The sequence below is a fragment of the Nicotiana attenuata genome, unplaced genomic scaffold (assembly GCF_001879085.1).
Source record: "Nicotiana attenuata strain UT unplaced genomic scaffold, NIATTr2, whole genome shotgun sequence".
Lineage (NCBI taxonomy): Eukaryota > Viridiplantae > Streptophyta > Magnoliopsida > Solanales > Solanaceae > Nicotiana > Nicotiana attenuata.
This window is the reverse complement of record NW_017674744.1, coordinates 55666-83057: the sequence shown is the minus strand read 5'-3', so window position 1 is coordinate 83057 and position 27392 is coordinate 55666. Positions and strand designations below refer to the sequence as shown.

General features: G+C 39.6%; 2 protein-coding genes across 4 annotated transcripts in view; both read right to left on the bottom strand.

Moving 5' to 3' along the window:
• Positions 1–12337: 12337 nt before the first annotated feature.
• Positions 12338–13657, bottom strand: LOC109219211. Its single transcript, XM_019383653.1, has one exon. It carries the CDS (start codon positions 13655–13657, stop codon positions 12338–12340), a length of 1320 nt encoding a protein of 439 aa, XP_019239198.1.
• Positions 13658–14214: 557 nt separating this feature from the next.
• The window catches only part of LOC109219212 (telomerase reverse transcriptase), a 23374-nt gene continuing 10196 nt past the window's right edge, over positions 14215–27392 (bottom strand). The window contains exons 2-13 of one of the 3 annotated variants that reach the window (XM_019383654.1): positions 25116–25187; positions 24700–24765; positions 24444–24609; positions 24232–24295; positions 23863–24142; positions 22436–22562; positions 22011–22155; positions 19683–19821; positions 18088–19245; positions 15695–16254; positions 15078–15350; positions 14215–14840 (exon numbers count right to left, since the gene is read on the bottom strand). In XM_019383654.1, coding sequence (XP_019239199.1) covers positions 14567–14840; positions 15078–15350; positions 15695–16254; positions 18088–19245; positions 19683–19821; positions 22011–22155; positions 22436–22562; positions 23863–24142; positions 24232–24295; positions 24444–24609; positions 24700–24765; positions 25116–25187 — 3324 coding nt within the window. In that variant the 3' untranslated portion in view covers positions 14215–14566. The remainder of the gene's footprint in view (positions 14841–15077; positions 15351–15694; positions 16255–18087; positions 19246–19682; positions 19822–22010; positions 22156–22435; positions 22563–23862; positions 24143–24231; positions 24296–24443; positions 24610–24699; positions 24766–25115; positions 25188–27392) is intronic. The other 2 variants (XM_019383655.1, XM_019383656.1) reach the window with 2 other exon arrangements.

The window sequence follows — 27392 nt, the reverse complement described above, 5'->3', positions numbered from 1 at the left end:
TCCACGCGGTCGCGCTTCATTGTTGCGCGATCCGCACCCATTAGCCTGCGCGGCCGCGCTACCTTTTTGCGCGGTCCGTGTCCCCAGCTTCAGAAGTGAATGATCGAGGACCAAGACCGCTACGCGGCCCCGCTGCATTTCTGCGCGGTCCGTGCCAGCCCCGCAGGGGTATTTTTGTCCAGTTTTTCTAGCCTAGTATAAATAGAATATTTTATTATTTCTAGGTTAAGCATTAGATATCAGATAGCAGCAGCACTCGTGAGACTCAAGTTTTAGCCTATTTTGGGCATTTTCATCTTGTTTTATCGTGGATTCTTGTAGATTAACATTCTAGTTAATTAATATGTTGATTTTATCTACTACTTCTTCAATTTCTGTTGCTATTATGTCTAGCTAAACCCATTAGCTAGGGTTGTGGCTCAACCCTAGTGTGGGTAATTAATGGGTGTGATTGTTTAATGCTTGAATGATGTTGGGTGTTTGCTATTTGGGTTAATTTTATGATTTAACTAGGATTTGGTGGTTGCAAACATTAAGTCTAGCTTAGTGGGTCTTGACTCTTCTTGAGAAAGAGTGTTTATGACTCCAAAATTAACCCAACAAGGAATTGGGATAGACCCATGAGAATGGTAGTCCCAATTAACGGGTTAAACCTCGAGAGAGTAATTACCCAACTTGAACCCTAAGTTGCTTGGGCTTGTTGGCCTACCCAATTGGTCTCGAGAGAGTCAATTGGGCAAAATCACTCTTTCTACCGAGAGGTGTGAGAGTGAGTGCAATCGTGCAACGGTTATAACATAAGCCCCATAATCATCATTCTTGTATTAGGAATCTCTACCCGTTAGTTGACCATCTAGGTAAATGCCACGACCCTAGTGTCTTTCTCTATCTTGCATACAACCTAGAATTAATATCTTAGCATAATTTAGTTATAATTAGTAGTTGTTAAATTGTAGTTGATAATCATAAAATCCCAAAAATGTTGGAAGATCAATTAGAAGCAAACACGCATTTCTAGACTAAGCAAATATCCAACTCCCTTTCTAGCTCCCTGTGGAAATTGACCCCGATACCACTATTGGATAAAAGTATTAGCGCCCACTCTTCCTAAGGTTGAGTCCGCTGCGATCACGACGCACTGATAGGAGCTGGCGGTGCACTGAATGGCTGCTGATCAGAATAATGCCCATGGAAACCACGATCACTTGGGGCACCCTGAGAAACCTGGAGGGCTGACTGGAAAGGCCTAGAAGGCTGACCCCTATCATAAGAATCTCTGCCTCCAGATGAGGCACCACTGAATCGGCCTGACTGACGGGGTCTCTTGTCTGCTCTATGACCACCCCCCTGTGGCAATACCATCTCGATCCTCCGGGCCACATTGGCCGCCTCCTGAAAAGTGATGTCACTCCCCGCCTCTCTAGCCATCTGGAGACGAATAGGCTGAATGAGTCCATCAATAAACCGTCTCACTCTCTCCCTCTCAATGGGGAGTATGACAATAGCATGGCGAGCTAACTCAATCAACCTGGTCTCGTACTGGGTGACTGACATGGATCCCTGATGGAGACGCTCGAACTGCCTTCGATAGGCCTCACGTTGCGTGATAGGGAGAAACTTCTCCAGAAACAACACTGAAAACTGATCCTATGTCAAGGCTGGAGACCCTGCTGGTCTAGCTAAACAGAAATCCCTCCACCAAGTCTTGGCGGATCCAGATAGGCGAAATACAGCAAAGTCCACTCCATTGGACTCAACAATACCCATGTTCCGAAGAACCTCGTGGCAGCTGTCCAAATAGTCCTGAGGATCCTCGGTAGATGCACCGATGAAAGTAGTAGTGAAGAGCTTGGTGAACATATCCAACCTCCATAAAGCATCGGCTGACATAGCTGCCCCATCACCGGCCTGGGCTACCACACCCCGGCTGAGCTGCTCTAACTGGCTGAACTGCTGGAGTCTGAATCGGGGGAACTCCCTGCTCCGGAGTGCGAGTAGCAGGAGTCTGGGCCCCTCCTCCAGCCTGAGAGACGGCTGTTGCTACAGGAAGCAATCCTGCTCGGGTGACGCTCTCCATGAGACCCACCAATCGGACCAGAGCGTCCTGAAGAACTGGGGTAGCAATAAACCCCTCTGGGACCTGAGCTGGGCCCACCAGAACTGCTGGGGCTGGGGCCGAAACCTCCTCGTCAATGTCAACCTGAGGCTCCGCCACTGGTGCTGCTACTCGGGGTTGAGCTCCGCCCCTACCTCGGCCTCTAGCACGGCTTCGGCCTCGCCCTCTGCCCCATAGCGGGAGCTGTCTGGGGCTCGGACTGCTGATCGAAAGATGAAGAAGTGCGTGTTCTCTCCATCTGCGAAAGAACAGAGTAGAAATTCATTTAGCATTGAGAAACCAAACCCGCACGACAAGAAAGAACAAATGTGAAACTTTTCCTAACTCGGTAGCCTCTAGGGGATAAATACAGACGTCTCCGTACCGATCCCCCAGACTCTACTAAGCTTGTCCGTGAGTTGTGAGACCTATGTAACCTAGAGCTCTGATACCAACTTGTCACGACCCGGATTTCCCACCCTCGGGAGTCGTGATGGCGCCTACTCGTAGAAGCTAGGCAAGCCAAATTAATTACTTTTCCATAAATGAACAGACCTTTTTAACAATTTATAGCAACAATATAGAATAACGAAATTAGAAAATAGCGGAAGTCTGAATTATACAACTGAATCAAAAGTTCGGAACAGTCAATGAAAGCCTCTACCCAAGACTGGTGTCACAATACTCACGAACGACTATGAATCACTAAATACAACGTTTGAAAGAAAACATAAGTTGTTTGTCTCGAATACAAAGAGACAACAGACTAAAAGAGAGATTAAGGGAGACGCCGGGCCTGCGGACGCCTGCAAGGCTACCTCGGGTCTCTCTGGACTGAAGGTCTGCTCCCGTACTAATGCTGCTGCTGCTGCTCGAAACCTGGACCTGTGCAAAAATGCACAGAGTGTAGCATCGGCACAACCGACCCCGTGTGCTGGTAAGTGTCTGGCCTAACCCCGGCGAGGTAGTGACGAGGCTAGGACCAGACTCCAGATAAACCTGTGCAGATATATATATACAAATACAACAAAAAAGTAGCAAGAAAATAACAATTTAAGCTGGGGAAGGGAGCATGCTTCAGGGTAACAAATAGAATCAAAATATCAGGAATAATGGTACGTACATCTACAGTTTAACTTCTAACAATAATGAAAAGGTAAAACAACTTTCATATTCAACTCATCTTGTTGCAGGCGTGCAACCCGATTCCATTTCTCATTATCTCGTGGTAGGCGTACCACCCGCTCCCATTTCAATATCACTCGTGGTAGGCATACCACCCGCTCCCATTTTAGTATCACTTGTGGTAGGCGTACCACCCGATCCCATTTCAATATCACTTGTGGTAGGCGTACCACCCGATCCCATTTCAATGTCATCTTGTTGCAGGCGTGCAACCCGATCCCATTTCAATATCACTCGTGGTAGGCGTACCACCCGCTCCCATTTCAATATCACTTGTGGTAGGCATACCACCCGATCCCATTTCAATATCACTTGTGGTAGGCGTACCACCCGATCCCATTTCAACATCACTTGTGGTAGGCGTACCACCCGCTCCCTTTGCTTTCAACACAATACACAATACAATCCCGGCAAGGGAACAATCAAATTAATACTCTTCCCGGCAAGGGAACAATCCAATTACTACTCTTTCCCGGCAAGGGAACCATATCAACAAGTCAAACATCCCGACAAGGGAGAGTCAGCTATAACCAATCCTATTCAACTTCTTTTTGGCACAACGAATACCAATATTTAATCACAACGTTCATAGGATCAAACAAGGGTACACCATTATCAAATTAAGACTCAGGTCATGCTTGACACCGACGCATGGATACTCGTCACCATGCCCATACGTCGTACTCAACACAAACAAGTAGCAATTATGACTCAACTCCTAATCCCTCAAGCTAGGGTTAAACCAAACACTTACCTCACTTCCACGGCCAATTCAATCCTCAACAACCGCTTTTCCTCTCGAATTCGGCTCCAAATCAACCAAATCTATACAATAATGACTTCATAGTATCAATATGTGCTAAACAAATCAAACCCAATTCCTAATTATAGCTTTTTCATCATTTTCCCCCAAAAGGTCAAAAATGCCCCCGGCCCATATGGTCAAAATCCGAGGTTCGAACCAAAACCCGATTACCCATTCCCCCATGAACTCAAATATATAATTTATTTTGGAATCGGACCTCGAATTGAGGTCCAAAACCCCCAATTTTTGAAAACCTAAGTTCTACCCAAAATTCCCAAGTTTTCCCATTAAAATCTTTGTTTTGAAGTTGAAATTAAGTTAAAAGATGTTAAGGAGTGAAGAAAATGAGTTAGAAATCACTTACCAATCGTTTTGAAGAAGGAGAGTTGTTTGGAAAATCGCCTCTTATGTTTTGGGTTTTTTTAAAAGTGAAAAATAGCTGAAATTCCCGACTTTATATACCCTTCTTGAAGACCCAGCGCGGACCGCGCAAAAGTGCACCGCGGCCACGCTGAAGACTGAACCAAGATGCCCCTCTCTGAACCTTCCAGCGCGGACCGCACAAAAATGGACGCGGCCGCGCTGGTCGACCTGGAAACTACTGGCTCTCTGAACTTAGCTATGCGGACCGCGCATGGACGACCGCGGCCGCGCAACACGCACCGCGAACCGCGCTAAGGCGACCGCGGGCGCGCTGGAGCCTGCAATTCCCTGAACCTGCAGCATCTGATATTTCTAAGTCTAAGACCTCCCGGGACCTACTCAAATCTCACCTGAGCCCTCGAGGCTCCAAACCGAACATACACGTAAACTCAAAAACATCCTGCGGACTCATCCGTGCGATCAAATCGCCCAAACAACATCATAAACATCAAATTTGGCCTCAAGACCCATGATTCCCTTCCAAACTTTCATAAAACACCAAGTGTAGAGTTTTTAGTCCAAAACACGTCTAACGACGCTCGAATTCCACCAAATTTTACAGAAAGCGGTTAAACCATATACAAGACTGTACCGAACGTCGGAACCAAAATACGAGCCCGATACCATAGTCTTTTAATCAAATTTCGTTTTCCAATTTCCTTAATTATTTTTCAGAAAACAATTTCACATAAAAAATTCATTTCTCGGACTTGGGACCTCGGAATTCGATTCCGGGCATACACCCAAGTCCCATATTTTCCTACGGACCCTCCGGGACCGTCAAATCACGGGTCCGGGTCCGTTTGCCCAAAAATGTTGGCCGAAGTCAAACTTAATCAATTTTAAATCTCAAGATTTAATATTTTTCTCACAGAATTCATATTTAAATTTTCCGGCTACGCGCCCGGACTGCGCACACAAATCGAGGCAACCCCAAATGAGGTTTTCAAGGCCTCGGAAGCACGGAATAAGTAAGAAATCAGGTGATGACCCTTTGGGTCGTCACAAACAAAAGGAGAATAATAATATTACAAACATGCGACGAGGAATATGAAAAATTACAAGCTCCAACTTAAAAAAGAATAATAAAGACATGAAATACTAATAGAATCAAAGACAATTAACAGGAGGGAATAAGGAAGAACAAAATGCTGTAAGGTCTTACCTCTTGCAAAATCTCTTGCTACTTATATTTTTTGGTATCTTGTTCAAAGGAAAAAGCTACATGATGCCCTCGTTTTGCAACTGATACAGTGGTTAGATAATCTGATGTGCACTACTATAGTGTGAATTAAAGAATGTGAAAAGACTACAAAAATATTTCTTTTATCATAGAAGATCAAAGAAAGAAAACTGAAATGTGCTGAGCATTATTACATCTACCGTGGAAGATGGAAAAAACAAAACTGAAAAAATATTTCTAGCATGGTATTATTTTTAAGAAAAGGTACCGTTTGATAAGATCCCAATTAAATGTCAAACTTCATTTTTACAGCAGGTGAAAGTGCTTTGGTCGTGCTAAAAAATGCTTCTCAATTCACATGTTCAACAGTTATACCCTACCATTTAATAGTATCAAATTAAATTGGCCAATTTCAATTTACATGTTATCCGTTCACGAATTCACATAACAACTACAGTTTTACTTTAATAGGATCCTAATTAAAAGTTCAGCTTCATTTTTCAATTCACACATTTACACGTTAATTGCATCTATATTTTACCATTTAATAGGATCCTAATTAAATGACCAGTTTCATTTTTCAATTCACAAGTTCACATAGCAGTATTTCAAATAAATTAAAATAATATTATTTAAGGTAGAGGGTTATTTGGTCATTCGATTTTTGAAGTAGATTTTAGTAAAATAACTTTCACTAAAAGTCTTCACTCTTATAATATCGTATGATGTTCCAAAGGTACGTGATGTTTGTCATTAACCAATTCGCAAGCTTTCTTCCCTTTTTTTCGTTATAGCTAGATGAGGAAAGGCCCGTATACGGGCCCAACATTGTAATCTTAAAATTATTGTTTGTCGAGGCTTAGTTAATTTTCTGATAAATAAATCGATTCTTGTTATATTCATTTAATCACATGTAGAGAATGATATTGGGGGTCACAATTTATAATTATTTTATTTTAATAATTTACATAATAAACTGTAAATTATAACCTGTTTAAGTTGCTCCAACTAACATAAAAAGATTACGTACTGTAGTACTCATTTTTAACATCCATGTCAAACATAAATATCAAATCGAAAAATTGACTTCAATGGTAGTCCTAATGTATTTGAATATTTTACAAGAGAATACATTACAGCTACAAGTGTCATCTATATTAATAAATTTTCTAGAATAAAAATCTTACCAATCTATTTGTAAACTATTCTTGAATACATCCAAACTGGTCTCGCAAATATTTTAACAATGGGAACAATCAGTTACTTGATGAAAGTTGAAACAAATAACATCACTTTTTACAATACGATAAAAGATGGAAAAAAACTTATGATTTTATTTCATGTATTATATAAAATAAAATCAAGAGAAATATTCAGTACAATAAACAAAGAGAACTTCTAAGGAGACTTGCATCCCTAAAGAGGCAATTTACTACTTCAAAAAAAGAGAACCAAAGGCACTAAGCAAATATTAACATGATATAAATTGTAGTAATTCAATATAGTAGTTCAAATTATATTTTATTATAACTCATTTAAAATGATGTTAACTAGTGATAAAATAATAAACATTTGATGGAAGTATATATAAATTATAGGGATTTTGAATTTTTTTCTTAAGGTGATAAGAAATGTTTTTTTATATAGATTTATCATATGTTAATTTTCATAATAAAACAATATAAAAATTATAACAAATAATGTTTTAAGATAATTTATTGATAGTCGAAAACTTATCGTGGAAGAATGGAGTTAAAACCATATAGATTACATTTTCACGTCAATTAAGCATATAAGAGATAGCCTCCTAATACTCTACTATATAAGAATTGTGTGACGATATTCTGTTAAAAATTGAATTAAAATAAACAATTAAAGAACGAAATTAAAGTTGTTCATAAGTTCACATTGAACCTTAGGAAACGGGACAAACATCAGAAGTACGATAATGTAGGGGTATATTCAAAGAAAATTGATAAACCGCGTCAAATTGATAATCCAAGTCAAATCAGAAAAAAAATTGATTATGGTTTGGGTTGATATGAACAAACCTCATCACTTATATTTACTTTTGAAGTTTAACAAACTATACTTGTTAAAATTACTTCTGAATATGAAATTTTTTAGTTTGAATCGCTTTCAAATAGTGTGGATAGATGAATACCTTTTATTTTTAATTTTAAATTGCGTTAAAACAGTATGGGTAAATACTAAAATCTAGTAAATATTTATTTTTGGACAGCATTTGGGCACTGGGAGAAGATATGGTCAATGTCCTCCTTATCAAACCCAAAAAGTGGCATTGTTGTGGGCATTCCAGCCCAATTAAGTGAAGAAAACTCCTTGTTGGCAGTCTTTTATGTGTTAGAAGCCACAAGAAGTTCTTTATTTTGTTTGGGATGTGGAGCTTCCATAACCCTTTGAAGAGTTCCCCTCCATCAGTAGTGGTGCTTTGATTTTGCCTGATCAGAAGAGAGTAGGCAGAGGAAATTAAGAATTGGCCATTGGCAGTGAGATCCCAGATTAGATTGTCCTCCTTGGTGGACACACTAGGGATGAATACAGACCTCAGAAGGTCATGTATATGGGGTGGAAGAGAGAATGATAGGCTTGAGGTGTTCCAGGAGCCCATCTGGTGGACAGAATTAACCTTGATGTTAAGGTCATTTTGAGTTTGGGGGCCTTGAATTAGCTCTCTCAGAGCTGGCTGGTTGGGGATCCATTTATCGTTAAAGAAGTTTACCCTATTCCCTTTGTGCACTACCCATCTACTGCCTTTGGCACAAGTTTCCCAGCCCTTCAGCAGTCCCTTCCAAATGGGTGATTTTTGAGTTCTAGGCTGTCTCTGACCCTGATTGGGTCTTGACATGTTGCAATGTTTGTGGATCAGAACTCTGGCCCAAAGGCAATTGGTATTTTTGTAGGCTCTCCATGCTAGGTTTGCTAAAGAAGCTTTGTTTTTTTTGACAGGCCTTCTGTAATCCTAATCCCCCTTCTTGCTTAGTTTGAGTAACTACCTCCCATTTGACCAAGTGCATTTTTCTTTTTTCCGGGGTGGTGCCCCAGATGAAGTTCCTTTGGAGTTTATCAATCTGTTTGGTTACTTTGGTGGGGAGGAAAATGTATTGCATGACATGGCTAGGGATACTGTTCAGAGTTGACTTAGCCAGGACTGTTCTCCCTGCCATGTTGAGGCATTTAGTCTTCCAGCCAGCAAGTTTAGAGTGCATGTTGTCAATTATGAACTGGAAGTCTGCTGATGTTTGCCTTGTGTGGAAGATGGGGAATCCAAGGTATTTCCCAAAGGATCTGGATTGTTTGATGGAGAGTATGGAGGTAAGGAGCTGAGCTGAGTCCTGGGAAGTGTTAGAAGAGAACATGACTCTTGATTTGGACAAATTTATTTTTTGCCCTGATTGGGTGTTGAAGCTCTCTAAAATTGACATTATAGAGTTACAGTTCCTGTTGTTGGCCTTAGCAAAGAGAGTAAGGTCATCTGCGAAGAATAAATGTGAAATCTTGGGGCCTGACCTACTTATGCTAATGGGATGCCACGTGTTCTGTTGGACTGCTTGGTCAATGGATCTAGAGAGCCTTTCCATACACAGTATGAAGAGATAGGGTGACATAGGGTCTCCCTATCTGATGCCTCTTGAAGGGTTGAGGCTTCAGTTTTCCCCCTATTGACAAGAATGGAGATGGAGGAGGTGCTAACACAAGACATTATGAGATTGGATAGGTTTTTAGGGAAGTTGAAGGCATGGAGAGTGTCCCTTATGAAGAACCACTCCAGCCTGTCAAAGGCCTTTTCCAGGTCAATTTTTAGGATCATATTACCCTTCCTTCCTTTCATTTTCCTGAAGTGGTTTATGTGTTCCTGAACAATGATGGCATTGTCACAGGCCCTTCTATTGCTTAAGAAGCTTGCTTGGCTTGGGCCTATGATGTGATTCATGTTGGGTTTGATTCTATTCACAATGATCTTGGTTACTGTTTTGTAAATAGTATTACAAAGACCAATGGGTCTGAAGCTTTTCAGCATTGAGGCTTGGGGAACTTTTGGGATTAGACAAACAAGAGTTTGGTTCATGGTGCTGTCCATGGAGGAGGTATTGAAGCATTTCATGCAGAATTGTGAGACAGACTCTCCTACTATGTCCCAGTATTTTTGGTAAAAGAAGGGGTGGAGACCATCTGGGCCAGGTGACTTAAATGGTTTATTGGAGAAGACAACCTTTTTTATTTCAGCCATTTGTGGGGGTCTGTCCATGAATGTTTTGTGGCTTTGGAGCAGGGTGGGTTCCAAGGTGGAGTGATTGGTGACTTCCCAAGGTACATGAGTGAGAGATGTGGTGTAAAGCTTGGTAAAGAAATCTACAATGGTGGACTGGATTTCCTGGGGACCAGTGATCCAGTTTCCATTGTCTTCTTTTAGGGAGAGGATCCTATTTCTCCTTCTTCTATTCAGAGTAGAAGTGTGGAAAAATTTTGTGCTGGCATCTCCCTCATTGAGCCAGTTGATCCTGGATTTCATTTTCCAGAAGTCCTCATTTTTGAGGATGAGGTTTAGCTCATCATTCAGCTCAGACTCAAGGTTTTGAAGAAATCTGCTGAATTGATAGCTATTAGACCTTTGGATGCCATTGATTCTGGCAAGGAGTCTGTTTTTTTGGTGGAAAATGTTGCCAAACACTTCCTTATTCCATTTGGTTGCTAGCTTTTGAAATTCATCTATGGAGTGGAGCAGACCTGGGTGGTCTTGGAAGGCTTGGCTTATGATGTTAGGGAAGGATGGGTGGCTAGCCCACATTGTTTCAAATCTGAAGGGCCTGGATGGTTTATTGTTTGGGGGCCCTTCCATTTGGATTTTTAAAGGGCAGTGATCGAGAGTGGGTCCTAGGTATGTGAAGTACACTAGCCTCAGGGTGTTGCTTGATGCAGCCTTCATTCGCAAAACACCTATCAATCCTTTCCAGGATTAGGGTATTACAGCTGGTGTATCTTTTATTAGTCCAAGTGTATTTACTACCTTTGTAACCCAAGTCAATAAGATTACACTTATTTATGCAGTTCCAGAATTGGTTGCTACGGTTTAAGTTTATAGGGTTTCCCCCAAACTTATCCCTAGCTTTCAAGACTTCATTGAAGTCTCCCCCAATGAACCAGTTATGACTGGTTGTTCTAGCTATAGTTGTTAGCTGCTCCCAAGGAGCTTTCTTTCAGAGATAAGGTTACTTGCGTAAATAGCCGAAAAAAGCCATGGAGGATGGTCAGGTTTTACCTTCACCATAGCATGTATTCCTTGGGGTGTTGTGGCCACTTCCTCTACAGCCACTAGCTCTTCTTTCCACATGAACACAATGCCCCCTGATAAGCCTACCGCTGGAGATTGGATGATCATCTCAAAATCCAGAGCTTGAGCTAGCGCTTGATGGTTGGCCATCTTGGTTTCTAGCAGCACCAGCATTGCCGGCTTATGCAACCTAACCATTTCAAGACAGTGTCTTTTAAACTCAGCGCCGTTGCCCCCCCAACATTCCATATGATGTAATTCATTAATGGGGGGGCTGTGGGTGATGGGGTAGATCCCTCCTGGGGACTTAGTGGGCTTGACATGTTGGGCACTCGAGGGGGTGGTGATTTCCTTTTCAGGTTCAGGATGGGGGTTAAGTTCAACAGGGGTTTCAACTGACCTTGTGTGTGGGCTAGGACTAAGCTCATTCCACATTTGGACATCACCCTGGGACACAAGACCACCACTACTTCGCTCACTTGAGTACTGAACTCGATCGATCTCACTGAGTCTAGCAACATCGAGTCCATTGTTGGTGGTAGGTAGCTTTGCTTCGGCTCCTTTGAAGCATCCTTCTCCTTGAGAATCTCCAGTGCTGTGGTGATTTCTCGATGGATGTTGTGCAGTGGGGGTGAGGGTGGTGTTTTCTTCGCATGCGTTGTCTTGTGGATTGGTGGGATGGGGAGTTGGGTGAAAGAAGGCTCCGCCGTTGGATCCTCCTTCATCAAGTCCGGGAAGAAGGGAAGTGATTGAAAGATTTGGAGAATATTGTTGTTTAGGGTTTGTGGGCGTGATTGGGGCTGGGCTATCGTTGTTGGCCATTGACTGCCATAGCATTGGTCCAAACACCGTCAGGGCCTTGTTGAGGGCTTCCACTGTGACTCTCGCAAGGTGTGCCGGTTTCTGCACAATTAGGGTGACTTTCTTGCTGTCGGTTGTGAATTCGTAAGAGAGTCCCTGTCCCTGCAATGCCACCTCCAACCAGGAGGCCGGTTGGTGGTCCGGTGGTAATGGGTGGGTGGTGATTGTGGCTGTGGTCGGATTTTTTGCCATTTTTGTGCTTTTTGGCTTTGCTAGTTTGGGAAAGGATTGAAGTGGGGAGAGATGACTGATTTCCCATCATAAAGCTCCCTAGTGTCACATCTTGGAAAGTGGACAGGCTTCCCTGTTTTAGGATTAGGGTTTTTGGCCGGTCATTAATTGTGGATGTAACGGAGGTGACCCTTGGGGTCTTTTCGATTGTTGAAGGGGGAAGTTGCAGACAGGGCACTCGATTGCCATATCTGTCGCTTGGATTTTCTCCATTAGAGGCGCTCACAGTAGATGTGGTAGGGGAAGCATAGACTTTGGGGCCTAAGGTTTTCGGTTCATTTGATTGCATGCGGATGGCCCCATTGGGCACGCTACTTGAGGTAATAATTGGTGCCTCAGTCTGGATCCCAGTGGTGGTTTGGGCTGGTGGATGCTAATTGTGGGGTCTTCAGAATTGAGCCCCGCTTTCCTTTTAGAGCCCGTGTTGTGCAGCTCTGTTGGACTTGGGGTAGGCACGTGCCTTGGCATTTTTGGGCCGTTGGTGGTTATTTTTGTTGGTCCTTGTTGCCTCTTTGGAAGTTTTTGGGTACTGTTTATCTGATTTTTAACGTTGTAATTAAAAGCTTTGGGTTGGGGGGGCTTACCTGAAAAGTCATCGGACTTATTTACCTGGCTTTCCTCTGCCTGCATATTGTTGTGTTGTCTAATAGGTTGACCTTCCGCATTTGGAGATGTTTTTAGCTGTCCCTGCTTCCGTCTTCTTGGGAATATTACTGTCTTCCATTGGCTCTCCTCCGGTGGGGAGTCCGTTTGATGGTGTTGCTGAGAATCATTGGCTGCTACTGGTTGACGTTGGCTGTATGTACATCTTATGGATGTGTGTCCTATCATCCCACAACTTGTACATAGTGTTCCTTCTCCTTCATAAATCACTGATTGTTTATGGTCACGAATGATCACTGATGTTTCCACTGGCGATTCCAATGGCACTTGGATGCAAATGCGTGCATATCTCCCTCTTAACGTGGAGGAGGTACATTGATCAATTTTCAGGAGTTTCCCAAGTTTCCTCCCAACTTTCTCTAGAATGACTTTGTCGTAGAATTCAGTTGGGAGTTGAGGTAGTCTTATCCAGATGGCAGTAGAAGTAAGCGTGGCTTCCTGTGGAACAAACTTTGGTTCCCATTTTCGGACAGAAAGAAAGTGGCCAGATATAAACCATGGGCCAAGATGCAGTGCCTTCACCATACTCTCCTCTAAATTAAATTTCACTATGAAGAAGTCCCATCCTAGGTCAATCAAGATTAACCGTTCGGATGGCTTCCATAGTTCAATTAATTTAGAGCGTAGCATGTGATGAGGCATTTTTCTTTTGAAGACTTTGATAATTACTGAGAATTGCCATGGCTGGTATAATCTTTCTTTTTCTTCTGGTGATAGAGGAATTGAACCTTCTATATGTTTACCCTTGCACCCTTCTGGGGTGGACTGGTGTTCCATGTCGTAGTAATTTCCTTGGTTGTATGCCTGTTTGTCTAGGAGTGTTTTCTTATAGGATTGCTTTGGTGATTCTACTTCCATATGAGTTAGTTTGTCCGGTGGATCCGGCGGGAGAGGTGGTCTGATTAGTGGTGGTTCCATGATGGATGTGAGAGATTATCAGATAAACAAATATTGTATATTCTCTATTAGTAAATATTTATTGATACTTCTTTTGTTGCTCTATTATTTAAAAATTAACTCTATGGAAACTTCAAGTTGACTCTAGCAAAATTCATAATGTTACCAAATTAGAAAAAAAGAAAAACACGCTCCAAATGCAGTACTTTCTCCAAATGTAGTCTAATCAACAGTACATTTAAAGGAATTTTGTGGTTAGAGGACGTTGGATCCACATGTATCAATGACAGTTTGCATTTATACCGTGGTTAGAAAAAATACAATCAATGCAAGAATTTTCTGAAATGACATATATATCCTTGATCAACCATTTTTTGTTTTCTATATAATAGAAAAATGTAGACTTCTCAAAGCTTTAAAGTTATGGGAGCATAGAAAACTTTAGGAAGCTTTTACCCTAGGTTTTCAACTGCTATTCATTTATGCTCAAAACGAGTAGCAGCCGACCTGGGGATTAAAGTTAGAAGCAAACAGCCCAATATAAAACAATATAGGAGAGCAAACAAAACAAAAAGAGATTCAACCAAAAAAATATATATTAAGCTTTTGCTTAATTTTGAAGTTTTACTTGTGACATAGATTGCGCCAAACCAAAAAATATTACAATGAATTCAAGGAGCAATTCAAACGAGGCATTACGTATATGATCTGAATAGTGTCGCTTTAAAATACTATTAGCAACATAGCAGCCTGTATAAGTAGCATCAAAATATATCAGGAGAACTACATGGTTTAGTTTTTGATATCAAGCTCATCTTAGAAGGCTCCAGACTGAAGCTTAAAAAACTTTACAACCTTCTTTTTTCATCACAGAGGACTGTGGACAGAATGCAAAAGAGTTAATCAACACAGGTATGTTTCCTACTGTTGTCAATACTTAATCTTCCATAGTATAGAGGAACGCTTATCATCTGTGGCTTCTTGTAATACTGATAATGTACTTTCTTGCTTACCAAGCGCCATGAGCTTAGAATCTAATACACGTAACAACTCCTTATATCTTGATTGTTTCCTCTTCAACACACGAATATAAGCAGTTAATCCAAGCCATTCGATTTCACCTTTCCCCACTTCAAGAATTGGTCGAAAATCTGAACCAGTTTTGAAGGAGAACATCCTCCTCTTGATGAGCTTTTTCATATACCTAGTGAGAAAAATGAAGTAAAAGCAAAGCAGCATGATGTCAACAATAACAGGAGTACAATAAGATTAAGAATGTAAATACTGATGCACTCTCCCTTGCCCCTAATCCCTTTCATTTAGAGCTCTAGCATAGCTTAGATTTAAAATAATTGAAGTGGCTGTGTTCCAATGTAGATCCACTACCAGTGTATAAAGAGCACCAAATCGCACCAATGATGGTGTACTAAATATTTCATACCTCAATGATTTTCCCAAAGCATCTGCATAAAATTTGGTGCTGAATCTACATATGCTTGATAAATCAAAGACGTAGCAATGGAACTTCATGGCACACAAAAGAAAAGCTTGATAAATGTTGAGTCTGACCACAGCTGCTGAGTTTATGTTAGAATCGTAGAAGATAGGATGGCATTTCGGTCTCAGATAACCGCACAGCTTAACCTTTAAGTCACGGCCTGGTTTATTTAGCCAGCAAACAGTGAGTGTTGAACTCAGCGGGAAATTCAAATACCTGTGAAAAAGGATCACATCAATAAATATCTACTGATTAAATCAAATACCTTGAGCATTGAGAAAGTCAGAAAGAAGAGTACAAGCAATCATGCAGAGGGAAACATTGCTAATTGCCAAACTTCCTAAACATTAAGTTAACAAGTTTTAATGAGTAATTGATAGCCAAGTAAGGTCAGTTTAATAAAATAAAATGGTGGTTGCGACAACCATTTCTATCGGCTAGGCATGGTAGTAACTCCCCTTTATCATGATATAAAAGTTAAGAAGCACTAGAACAAACAAAATAACAACTCATATGAAATCCACAAGTGATGCCATGTTACCACTAGGAAGATAGCTGACCTCGTGTAATCTGCCTGAATTTCCAACGTTGAGCAGTTGATGAATAGTCCACTCCACCGAAGAAATGAGGTTCCATCTTCAACCACATATAATCTATCCGATCTCGGATCTGGTATAGTGTTTATCTGAAAGTTCATTCCAAATTTCTTTTTGTTCATGTCGCAGTTGTAGGCTCGAAACCCTCTCTGCAACCGGGAGAAGAACCTAGAAGCCTGTTCCTTTGAGGTTGAGATGAAAAGCAAGTCATCAATAAATCTAAGTAACAGATAGCTAGGTTTACACATTAAGAGATGAGCACATCCTGAAGCTGTATCATCAAGAAAACATTCCTCTGAAGGAAATCCAGGGGCAGGTTCACAAGCTTTGTCAAGGAATGGAAATATTACTGACTTCTCGAGATGTCCTAAATACAAAGAGCAGAGCATAGAGGACAAAACACTCCCTTGAGGTATACCAACAGATTGCACGAAAAAATTGCTACCTAACCGCAGCACATTGCGCTTTATGTGCTCCTTCAAATCATTTTGAAGCTGTTCTTTTCGTACTTTTCTGCCTTGCACCTGGAAGATTAAGTAATTTAGATTTTGTTATAGCCACTTCTTGTAAGTAAGGTTCTTAAAGCATAAATACCAGGTAATGTTTAACTGAATGATATAAGTTATTTGTCAAACTGCTATTTTCTGATTTGTTCTTTGGTTGATGGGGCCTTAAACAAACTGAAAGATCAGAAAGAAAGATTTTTTTTCCTAGAAAGAATGATTCATTTCCGTTTCTAGGAGGAGAAGAACTTCGGTTGATCTGCCTCCCCCCACCCCAGTTATTCATAGATTATTAACCTTGGATACCTATACCAATGTGCAATTTTCAAGACTACTTTTAACTTCAAACCTTCATGTTGATTTACACTGCCTTACTTGGTCATTCGGTCATCCCATCATGTGTTTCTTCCATTTGCAGAATAGTATTTTGTAAATGCAAATTATGATATGTACAAAGTTGCCATCCACAATGGAATGTAAAAAGTATTTGTGCCTTCAAAGAAATACAATCAGTGCCAAGGAATTATGAAACAGATACACATGTAAGTGAAAGAAGCCAAGAGAAAACTATTACTAATCCTAAGGCAGTACAACATTCTAGTAAAAAGTACATGTACCTTCAAACAAATACATCAGTGCCGAGAAATAGAAAGACGAAATACATAAACGGCCCCTTCAAGTTGTCCTCAACGACCAGCTGAACACCTCAAGTGAGCCTATTTTCAATTAGATCCTTTATTTATTCACAAAAGAAGATCAACTAAACACCCGACCATGTCAGCCCCCATTGCGTGAAATCCACTCTCTGGGACGCGAGTTGCCAACCTAAAATTAGGTTTTTTCTTTTTTTTCTTTTTACTAAAATAATGTGGACCCCACTTAATTTTCACACCCCTTCTCCTCCAATTCTCTCCTCCACCATTCAACACCCTCCTCTACCCTAAATCACCTTTGCCTCCATTACAAAAAAACAAAATTACCAAATATATCATCACATCAAATTCAACAAATTTTTCATACCAAAATTTTCAACAAATTTCTCTTTCATCCATCCAATTATCAGACACAACAACCATTTCGACGGAAGGTTCCCGGAAATTTTTAACCCATCTACCAACGGGTTAAAAAATGAAGGTTGCCGGAAATGAAGACCCTACAAATTGACTATGTATTTATATTTAGAAGTAAAATCTATGTATTTTTTTATTTCCTCTGTGGGTTTTGGCATGTTGGGATTGTTCAGGTGGTTGTTTTTTTTGGGGGGGGAGGGGGGTAGGTAGGGATGGTAGTTTGTTTATGAAGTCTTGTTGACGCCTTTTGTTAATTTTGGCTAAAAATTTGAACTTCATAGTCATTTGAAGTTTTCTGCTTTAAATTTTGCCGATTAATGTTTTTTTAGTGTGCTTATTGTTGAGCTTGTGTTTGGGTTTTTGAAGCGTGCAATGTATTAGTATAACAGATAGTCAACTGAATTTTGAGGGAAATATTTGGTAATTAATAGTACTAACTCTGATGATAGACGGGTAGAAAAAAGAACAGAGCCTGATAATGAGGTATGTAGGTTTGAAAAAAGAAGATACACGTGTAGTTCATTGATTGGCTCATTTGGCAAGTGTAACTCACGCATCTGGTATGCTGCACTGGGGTGTCTATTTGATTTACTTAACGGTCACTTGAAGTGTCTAGCTGGAAATGGTCTCAGTTGAGGTGTTCAGTTGATCGTTGAGGACAACTTGAAGGGGCTGTTTATGTATTTCGCCAAATAGAAACCACATACAAGTGAAAGGAGCCAAAAGAAGGCCATGAAGTGTGCATGTAGATGTGTTTACCATAAAGCAGTTCAAAACATCCTACCTGTTGCTTTACAAGAATGCCATGCAACGAGCCAGTGGGAAGACAAGACCTTGCATTGGCGGAGTCAGGGGCATTCTCTTTACTCACTAATGTCCATTTTTGTGGTATCCGCAATGATTTCTTAGTGCACACAACTTGAACAACTTTGCTTAAAATATATTCTTCCTCCAAATTGAGATCATCCAGCACACTCAGTAACTTATCTTGGTCTACAGAGTCAAAAGCTTTTTCAACGTCTGATACAATGATGAAAACTCCAGGTTTGACAGAAAACTCACTCTTAATGAGTGATAAGAAAGGGACAAGCCTTTTATATGCATCATTGTAGTCAAATACAGATGAACCCAACCTCTCTGGTTCATTTACTACTATACGTTTGAGCACCACGTGCAAATCTTTGAGGACTTCATTAACAGATTTGTAATTGCAACATTTATCATTTCTACCAACACCTACTTTTCTCAGACCTTTGGATTGCAATGGAGGATTCACAGGCAACTTTGCCGATGCTTTAAGGTTTGCCAGCATTCTTACCCCCTTTCCTTTTGGACAAAGTCGAACTTTTGAGAAACCAAATGATCTATTCCATATTATTTTTTTGACAGATGCAACATTCAATTCTTGATAACCTTGATCTCTCAAGCAAGTCACAAATTTGGAAATAATATTCTCCCACGTAGGCTTGCGATAATAAAATATATCTTGTTTCTCATGCTCAGCTTCAGTTACGTAAAAGTTAGCTTGAACCAGTGGCACAACTATTGAAGAAAAGAACCAAAATATCCAGTGCTCTAGTACTTTATGTTTCAGTAAGGAGTACTGATCTGATAGTAGAGGATACCTAGATAGTTTAATTTTCCTCATGCTCTGCTTGAGTGTGAACTTCTCAAACCTTCGTAGCTTAACAAGCTTGGAAATATTCTTTGTTAGAACTCTCCAATTAGGAGGAGTCCCCAGTAAATTTATGGGCACTATACTTCGACAAACAGCCCAAATAAATGATACAACCTGCTTCTTCAGACAATAACACTTGGTTGGCTCCAACAGAGAGGGTTGTGCTTCTGGAGTTGTGCTGCAACTTTCGGACTCGATGTCATTGTGAGATAATCCACTTTCAGCACAACCTTTTGCAAGTATACTTGCTTCAGTTTCGTGTCTCTGATCCCAAATAGTTAAGAACATCACTTTCAATATCCATATCTGGAAATGCTATTTACAGACAACTAGTAGGACCATCCATCGATTTTTCACTAAGGTGCAAGTGGTCATGTCAGATAAAAATACCACTACCGAAGAGGTCATATGAGCCACATTCTTCTGCTAGATAACGATAATAAATTGAAATAGGCAACATCCTGGCTCACAAATTGAAAATATCCAAAATTTCAATAATTAATTGTGGCTTAGTAGATATGTACTTGTTGGGTTCGAAGCACTGGTCAGCGATTTAACTTGGACACTCTGCATTTCAAATGGTGGAGAGTACTGGCAAATAATGACTAATTTTCTTTCTTTTCAAATCTTTTTATACCTCAGAAGGACCAGAAACAAGAAGAGGGTGAACTGAAGCTTGAAGAAGTTTAACAAAGACTAACCTCCAAGATAGTTGCAATAATACTTTTGGAACATTGATCCAATGATTGAGTAGAACAGTGCTTTTCCAACAGCCTTACGTGTTGGCAATGGTGAGCTTTGCGGATGAGAGTTTTCAGCAACTTAATAATTGAATGGTACCTAGGTCAACCAAATGTGATAGAGAAGAGACTAAGCAAAACAGGTATAGATGTTTACAACAAGTGTTAGAAAAAAGAATTAAGCAAAATAAGTTTAAGAATTCACTCCTTCCCAGAAAAATACAATGTCGAATGAACAAAAAAATTAGTGCAAGACATGTACCATGATCAATTTTTTAAGGATAAACAACTAAGTCGTCCACACTTTCTCAGCGAAAAAAAGTAGAGATAATAGCGCAGAGCATGGCAAATCATCCGAAAGTGAATTTGATAGAGTCGCCACAGGAAAACCCATCCAATGGTTACTTCAGTTAAAGAATTAGCAAATTGAAGTCAATCAAAGAGATAAGGGGCCTAAAATGAACAAAATGAAGTCAACAGAATGAGAATTGTAAAGCTTCATGGCGTAGTGGTCAATGAAGTGGATTGAGAACCATGAGGTCTCAAATTCAAATTCCAGAATAGGCAAAAACAATAGGTGATTTCTTCACATATGTCCAAGCCTTGGTGGATACCCAATATTTGTGCAGGTTAGGTGGAAGGTAGCAAGCTCCAGGACATTAGCAGCAGGAAGCTCTCAAATAACCCAATCAAATGTGAACTAATGGTGACAACGGATTGACAATACAAAATTACAGACAAAAGAAATTTCTGATAAACTAGTCCCGGCAACCCAGCTCCAGGACACTAGCAGCAGGAAAGCTCTCAAATAACCCAATCAAATGTGAACTAATGGTGACAACGCATTGATAATATAAAATTATTGACAAAAGAATGTTCTGATAAACTAGTCCCAGCAACCCCCTATATATCTAAATACACTTTGAGCTCCTACAGCATTACCATTTACTTGTGTACAAGTCAAACAACATTATAACAAAGATCTGGAATCCGTGCTAGCCTTTCTCTTTCAAGAAACAAATTACAAAAGAGCAGCTTCTACAACTTGATTCTACCACTTTCTTGGCAAACAACCCAATGTTTGACTACTTTATCAAGCTCCATAACAGTATATATCTTTATCCGACCAGTAATTATGTTTATGTGGGCCATCCATAATAAGTCCGAATTCATGCAAATTGTTCACTAGTCCCTTAAGTGCAGATACTTTATGCTCTCGAACACACTAAGAGATCGTTTGGTAGCTGGTTAGAAGAAAGGTTATTCATGTATAAGGGGTAACATAACTTATACCATGTTTGGTAGGCAATAGTTATTTTGTATAAAATTCTGTATAACTAATACCATGTTTGGTTGACATTTTTCAATTATGCATAAATAATACATGTATAAGTTATGAGTCAATCTGTGTATTATTTTATGCGGGGTAGAAGATGGAATAACTAATACATGTATTAGTAATACATGGATAAAATACTGAAATGACAAATTTACCCCTATCACTTTACACATAAGGCTTCCTTATTTCTCTGCCAACCCGTCAACAGGTTTCACTTGCTTTCACTTGCCAACTATATACTTTGTCTTCTCTCATTTTTAAAGAACAAACTAGCAAAAGCAAACTGGAGAAGCCACTAGAAAATGGAAATACCAAAACTAAGAAGTGAAAATCAAATATGTCTAAACTTCACATAGTTCAGTAGTATGACAAAGAAGTGAAAGTAACATCAAAGTTCCTAACTAAATTGTTTCCTACATAAATGGAAAGAGAGAAAAAACAATGCAAAAGAAGGCCAGGGGTATAGTTGTAAACAAGCATTTTACTTTAAAATTTATATAATGTATATCAATTTCTAATACAACAAACCAAACATTCAAAAAAATAATCTCTGCATAACTAATACCTGCATAACTAATCCCTGCATTACTTATCCCTGCATAACTAATCCCTGCATAACTAATACATGTATAACTAATACCTGCATAACTCTAACCGGCAACCAAACGACCCCTAAGAATATGGAAACAGGAGAAGGGGAAAAATCCTGATTTCAGAAAATTTAGACTGCCTGAGAGAAAAATAAAATGGAGATTTGCAATTTCAAAACATATTTTTCAGAGTATATTTGAAATGGATTATCTGCATATTCATCTGAGAGGTATGCCCTAAGTACATGAAGAACGACCAAAGTAACCATATGAGATAATCATCCTTGGGTAAGAAACTTCAAAGATGAGGAATAAACATGGATGATGATCAACTAAGAACAAGGGAAAACTGTTGCTTACAAACAAGTGGATCTGATAAAAGTACAGTTGCTGCTGTGCGTGCAAGAAGCTATCTGAGTAGTGACATTTACACCAAGAGATCCAAAAATTTCCTTGAAGAGTCTATTTGCTCCAGAAGCGTCTGGCTTCAGCGAATTCAAGATGTCTGAGTATTCTTGAGTTTGTCAACAAAGTTTCCTCCAAAGGTGGTGATGCAGAGGCCAACAACAGTCCGTCTATTTTAGTTCTTCCATTTTCCTGGATTGGCTGGGAAATAAGGGAGCAGTAAACTCCTCTCTAAACTAAAAGGGAGTGAAATCTAAGTGGCAAAAGGTTGCAAAACGTTTATGAATAAAAATGGAATTCCAGTCCTTTCTTAATATTGATATTAGCAATGAAAGTGAACCATAATACAAAGCAAGATTAGGATGAAAGTAGAAGGATACGCTTGGATGGGAACACTGAAGGAAAACTTTCCAACTTGTAGAAGATGGTTTGCCTGCTGATTTGAACTTCCTTTTTAACCTCTGGGATTGTTTGAAAGACCAAACAACAAGAGCACCACGTATTTTTCTGTTGACAAGAAAAAGACAAACATTTTACTAATCCAAAATTTGTAGATGTATGTATAGCTGAATTATTTGTGAATACATTCAGCACTTTCGAGCCTCTTCCTTGAGAAGTTTAAGAATTCTGAATCTACTGATAAAGAAAAGCCCAACCCAGATAGAAGTTATAGGAAAGTACTCTTGCATCATCAGCACTAGCTACGATTGTTACACTTTTGAGTAACTTATTTCTTCTTCTTTTCTGACAAAGATAACTTATTTCTTTTTTTGTTCTTGTTCATTTTTCATCTTCTATTAGCATTCTTCTCCATGTTCTCACCTTCAGCCCTTAGAACAAAAAGTAGTTGTTCATTTCCTAGATGCGACATGTGTGGTAAGACTGACAGTGACAGGGAAGATCCTTAAGGATTGCGCTAAGCAGACTTGTTTAGGTGTAAGCTGAATTTTAATTTTGAGGGCCTTTTGCCAGCTTTCACATTAAACAGTTTACAAGATGTGGAAACATAAGCATGCAAATTTTAACCACCCAATTGGTCATGGTAAGGGAGACTAACCATTATATTCTTTTACAAAGTTGTTTTTTGATTTCTATTATCCTTTATGTGCTTGTTTATATTCAGACTGCATAGAGGATAAGTCATCTCAAAAGAACCTCCCCAGATAAAGAACTCTCAAATAACATCCATCTGTGTTTAGTTAACATGGGATACAACTCAGGAGTCCGGACAATGGCATGGTCCTCTTAATAATCCTATCATATGTTTGGTTAGTTCTGAATAAATATTCAGATAAGACAGTGAGACACAATTATCAAAATGCTCATGTATTATAGAATTGACTAAATCTAGTTTTGCACAGTTCTCATTTCTTTTGAGAAATTATGCAAGGTAAATCTACCAAGTAATAAAACTGTATGAGACTATGAAGTTTAGTCAGAAGCAATTAACAATAGTAAGTTATTCACTAGCCTTAACAACATTGGTCCCTTGGATAAATGGGCTTAAGGATGACCCGTTCCAGTACACACCTTTTTGCATCCCAAAAATAAGTAGGATTGAATCATCCCAGTGCCTCTCATCTTGACATAAAAGTCCATTCTTTTGCTAGAAGAAACTGAAAATGCATTTAATTATTTTATGATTGAAAACCTTCACCTGCAACATTCTGCGGCATTATACGAGTTGGTGATTTCTCTATTAGCATATGCATCAGATGGAAACAGGACCATTGGGTGGGCGAAGAAGACCACAAGCTAGACTATAGGATCAAAGTTGATAAAGGCAGTGTAAGTTTCGCAAAATCACCTTTTCAAGAAGAAGCATTGAATTTGAGCTTACATCACAATTCTGGTCTCCCGGCCAGTTGTCCTTAGTGTTGGAATTCATACAAGGGATTAAGGAATATTTTTCTTGAGCCTTCAACTGCTTACGCTTCCTTTGACGCTCCCATTTATACTGTCTTTTACGCTTTCCACACAAGGAGGTGTGTGTAATTGAGTAAAATTGGCCTTCCCTAGATGGAAGCACATCACTACAAGCAGATTTTGTAGTTTCTGTAGATAACTTCTCCGCGGCACAATTTTTCCTGAAGCAACAGGGCATGGAAAATATAATCCCTACAATTGCAGCCAATCCAGCTAGCAGAATTTACAGTAACAACGTCAGGACACAAACCTAATGCACATCTTTTTCCTCATTGATGAGTAAACTTCATCTACACTTCTCTTTTTCCTAGATTCTGGGAGTAGCAATAAACTTTCACAATAATTCAAACAATGTGGCACTCAAATCTACTACAATGAACTATATTGAGCATATATTAAGAGAAATTTGAACTTAATCAAATTCAAAGCCCCTCAAAAGAACAAGTTTCTGAAACTAGTTACCAGGATGAAGTAATGAAAGCTTATAGGTAGTGGCAGATACATGCAGGAGAGATTTTCGGCGTAAGTCACAGATGGGAACTCCAGCCACCTGACGGTGTTTGTTTCGAGGGAGTCGAAAAAATATTGAAGTGTTCTTTAGTAAATGAACCATGAGAACATCCCCAATCTGCAGGTTGTCAAAGTACATTAAATTTACTTGCCTACCACAACACAAGAAAATATAACAGTACACCCGAGAAGCTATTATTTTACACACCCTTTTAAGGAGAAGGCCCCATGCTGGTGATGTCAAAAGCTCTACTATGTCACTGAAGCGGCTCATCTATCAGAAACGAAAAAACAGCTATTAAGTAATCATCAAGCAAAAGAAATTAGGAAATAATAGAAGGACAGATGAAATCAGATTACAAACCACTGCCACCTTGAAGGGGAGAAAAGGCATAACAATCATTACAGACTATCCTTACAGAAATATTCTGTACGCAGCTTGTTTACTTACCTGGCTCCTCCCCTTTTTTTAAATGAATTCAAACTGACTTAAACAAATCCTTTTTGACTAAACCTCAATTAAGAAAGCAGAGCTGCAATCCTGGGATTGGGAACTTAATTTGTATTGTAGAAACGAAAAATGCAGACAAAGATAATCAGCTTGAGAAAAGGCACTGCTGTCACCTTATCATAACCAAAACATATAACGTTGCTGGGTTGCTCGATTATGGTCATTTCTATCGTCCTCCTAACAAGCTGAAATAGCAAGCATGTAAAAGATTATCAATCTGAATTCAAACAAAAAGAATGATATCTTTAATATAACTCAAGTTAAATTTATGGTACTACACAGTTGTTTCTATTGCAGTATATCTAGAATTCCTACCAGTCTACTAAAGTAGCAGTATTGAAATACGAAAATTGAGAGATCTTAAATGCAAAGAAGGATATCACAATGATACTAACACTTTAAGCATCATACAATAGTTGTCATCAATTTTATTTAGAAACTACTAATTATCTTCAAACAAATGTCACATGGATGAAGAGTTCCAGGTCTTCACGTTAAGATGAGCAAATTTGTTTTATTTGATTGGTAAATGTATACGTTAAGATGAGCTAATTGAAGCATTAATCAAAAGATAGCACATCAATCAAATAGATAGCATGTTCCAAAAACAATATGAATTACCAACATAGCATATTCTGCACCCTTGCACCATAAAGTAACTCATCCCATATTAATTCATGCATATCATGGGAAACATATTCGAAGCATATTCATGCATAAAGCATCAATATGAATCTAGAAATTAAGAAAGTTTTAGTGCATTTCAGTCTAGAGTATCCTTTAAGGCTGTATATACACATTATGATATAATTGATGCCTACATACTGCACAAGTACAGTCCCACATAGGTGCTAATCATAGGTCAAATGCAAGAAATTTTTGAAAGAAAAAGAAACATGCGTACACATCTAAGTATAGGATGCAACAAGTATATGGCAGACATGGAAATTTTTATTGCAATAACTCCTGTTTTTCACATCCATATAGTTTGTTTTTCTAGGCAAGATTTTAAGGTTTGAGGCCTTCTATCAGATCCATCTCTTAGAAATTACACATGTCTAAACTTGTTAAGAATCTAGTGAGTTGACATAAATCACACAATGTTAACTGTGTCAAGGACTTGGAAAAAAGTGTAATATTTGAGATGTCTCTAAAGCTTCCTCCTTAGATATCTATTATTTCAATTGGCTGTTAAACTTTGAACTATGGGCCACATGTTCTCGCCAATTGAATGACCATGCATTAGGAAGCAAGAAGAATTCTCTCGGCCAAATACATGACAGGCCATTAAACTTGGCCCAATTTTTCATTTTGGCACTTTAACTCAGTCTTGTTCCATTTTGGCCCTCCAACCCCATTTCTTTTGTTCCACTTTAACACATCCCAGGTAAAAATGCAGCGCGTGCAAATACCCAGCTGCTACCCCTTNGCAATCCCTCTATAAAGTCCATGCTTATGCTGCTCCATGCTGAATCTGGTATTTTATTAGGTTGTAGCAAACCAGGGTAAGGAGAGTTGTCATATTTGTGCCTCTGGCAGATGTCACAAGACTTGACATACTGTTGAATATCTTCTCTCATCTTTTTCCAATAGAACAGGGCTGCTACTCTTCTATATGTTGCTTCCATGCCTGAATGTCCCCCCACAGGTGTATTATGCCAAAGCTGCAGGATTTCTCTTCTCAACTGCTCATCGGACCCAACCACTAGTCTTCCATTCTTTCTGAGCTGCCCATGGTTGAAAGAATACCCTTTGCCTTCCTGTTCTCCTTTCATCAGAGATTGAATTAACTCTTTCAATGAGGGGTCCTTCTCCCAGCTTAACATAATCAATTTCAGCAGATCAGTCTTCACTGTGGACAAGGTTAAGGCTGTTAACTCCACTAGAGGTAACCTGGATAAGGCATCAGCAACCTTATTCTCCTTTCCTTTTTTGTACTCTATTGAAAAATCATACTGCATGAGCTTTGTAATCCATTTCAGTTGTGTTCCTGTATGCAACTTCTGTTCAAGTAGGAATTTCAAGGCCTTCTGGTCTGTTTTCACAATGAAGGTCCTCCCAGTCAGGTATTGAGACCATTTGGTCACAGCCATGACAAGGGCTAGCAGCTCCTTGTCCCCCGTTGTGCATTGTTTGCTGGCTTTTCTCTGGTAGGATTTTCTGGCACAAGAGGTTCCACCTGTTCTGCAACTTGCTCGTTTTCCTTTTCTGTGCCCTTCTCCTCCTGACTCTGCTAAACCACCACTTCAGTAAGTTCGGTTGGTTCTTCTACCTCTAAGTGAACTGGAGAGGTTGTGCAGTATTTTGCTGGCTTGTGCTATTTCCTGCTCCCTATCTAAATCTCTACCATTCCTGAGACTAACTGCCATCAGCTGATCGGGTTTTGCTCC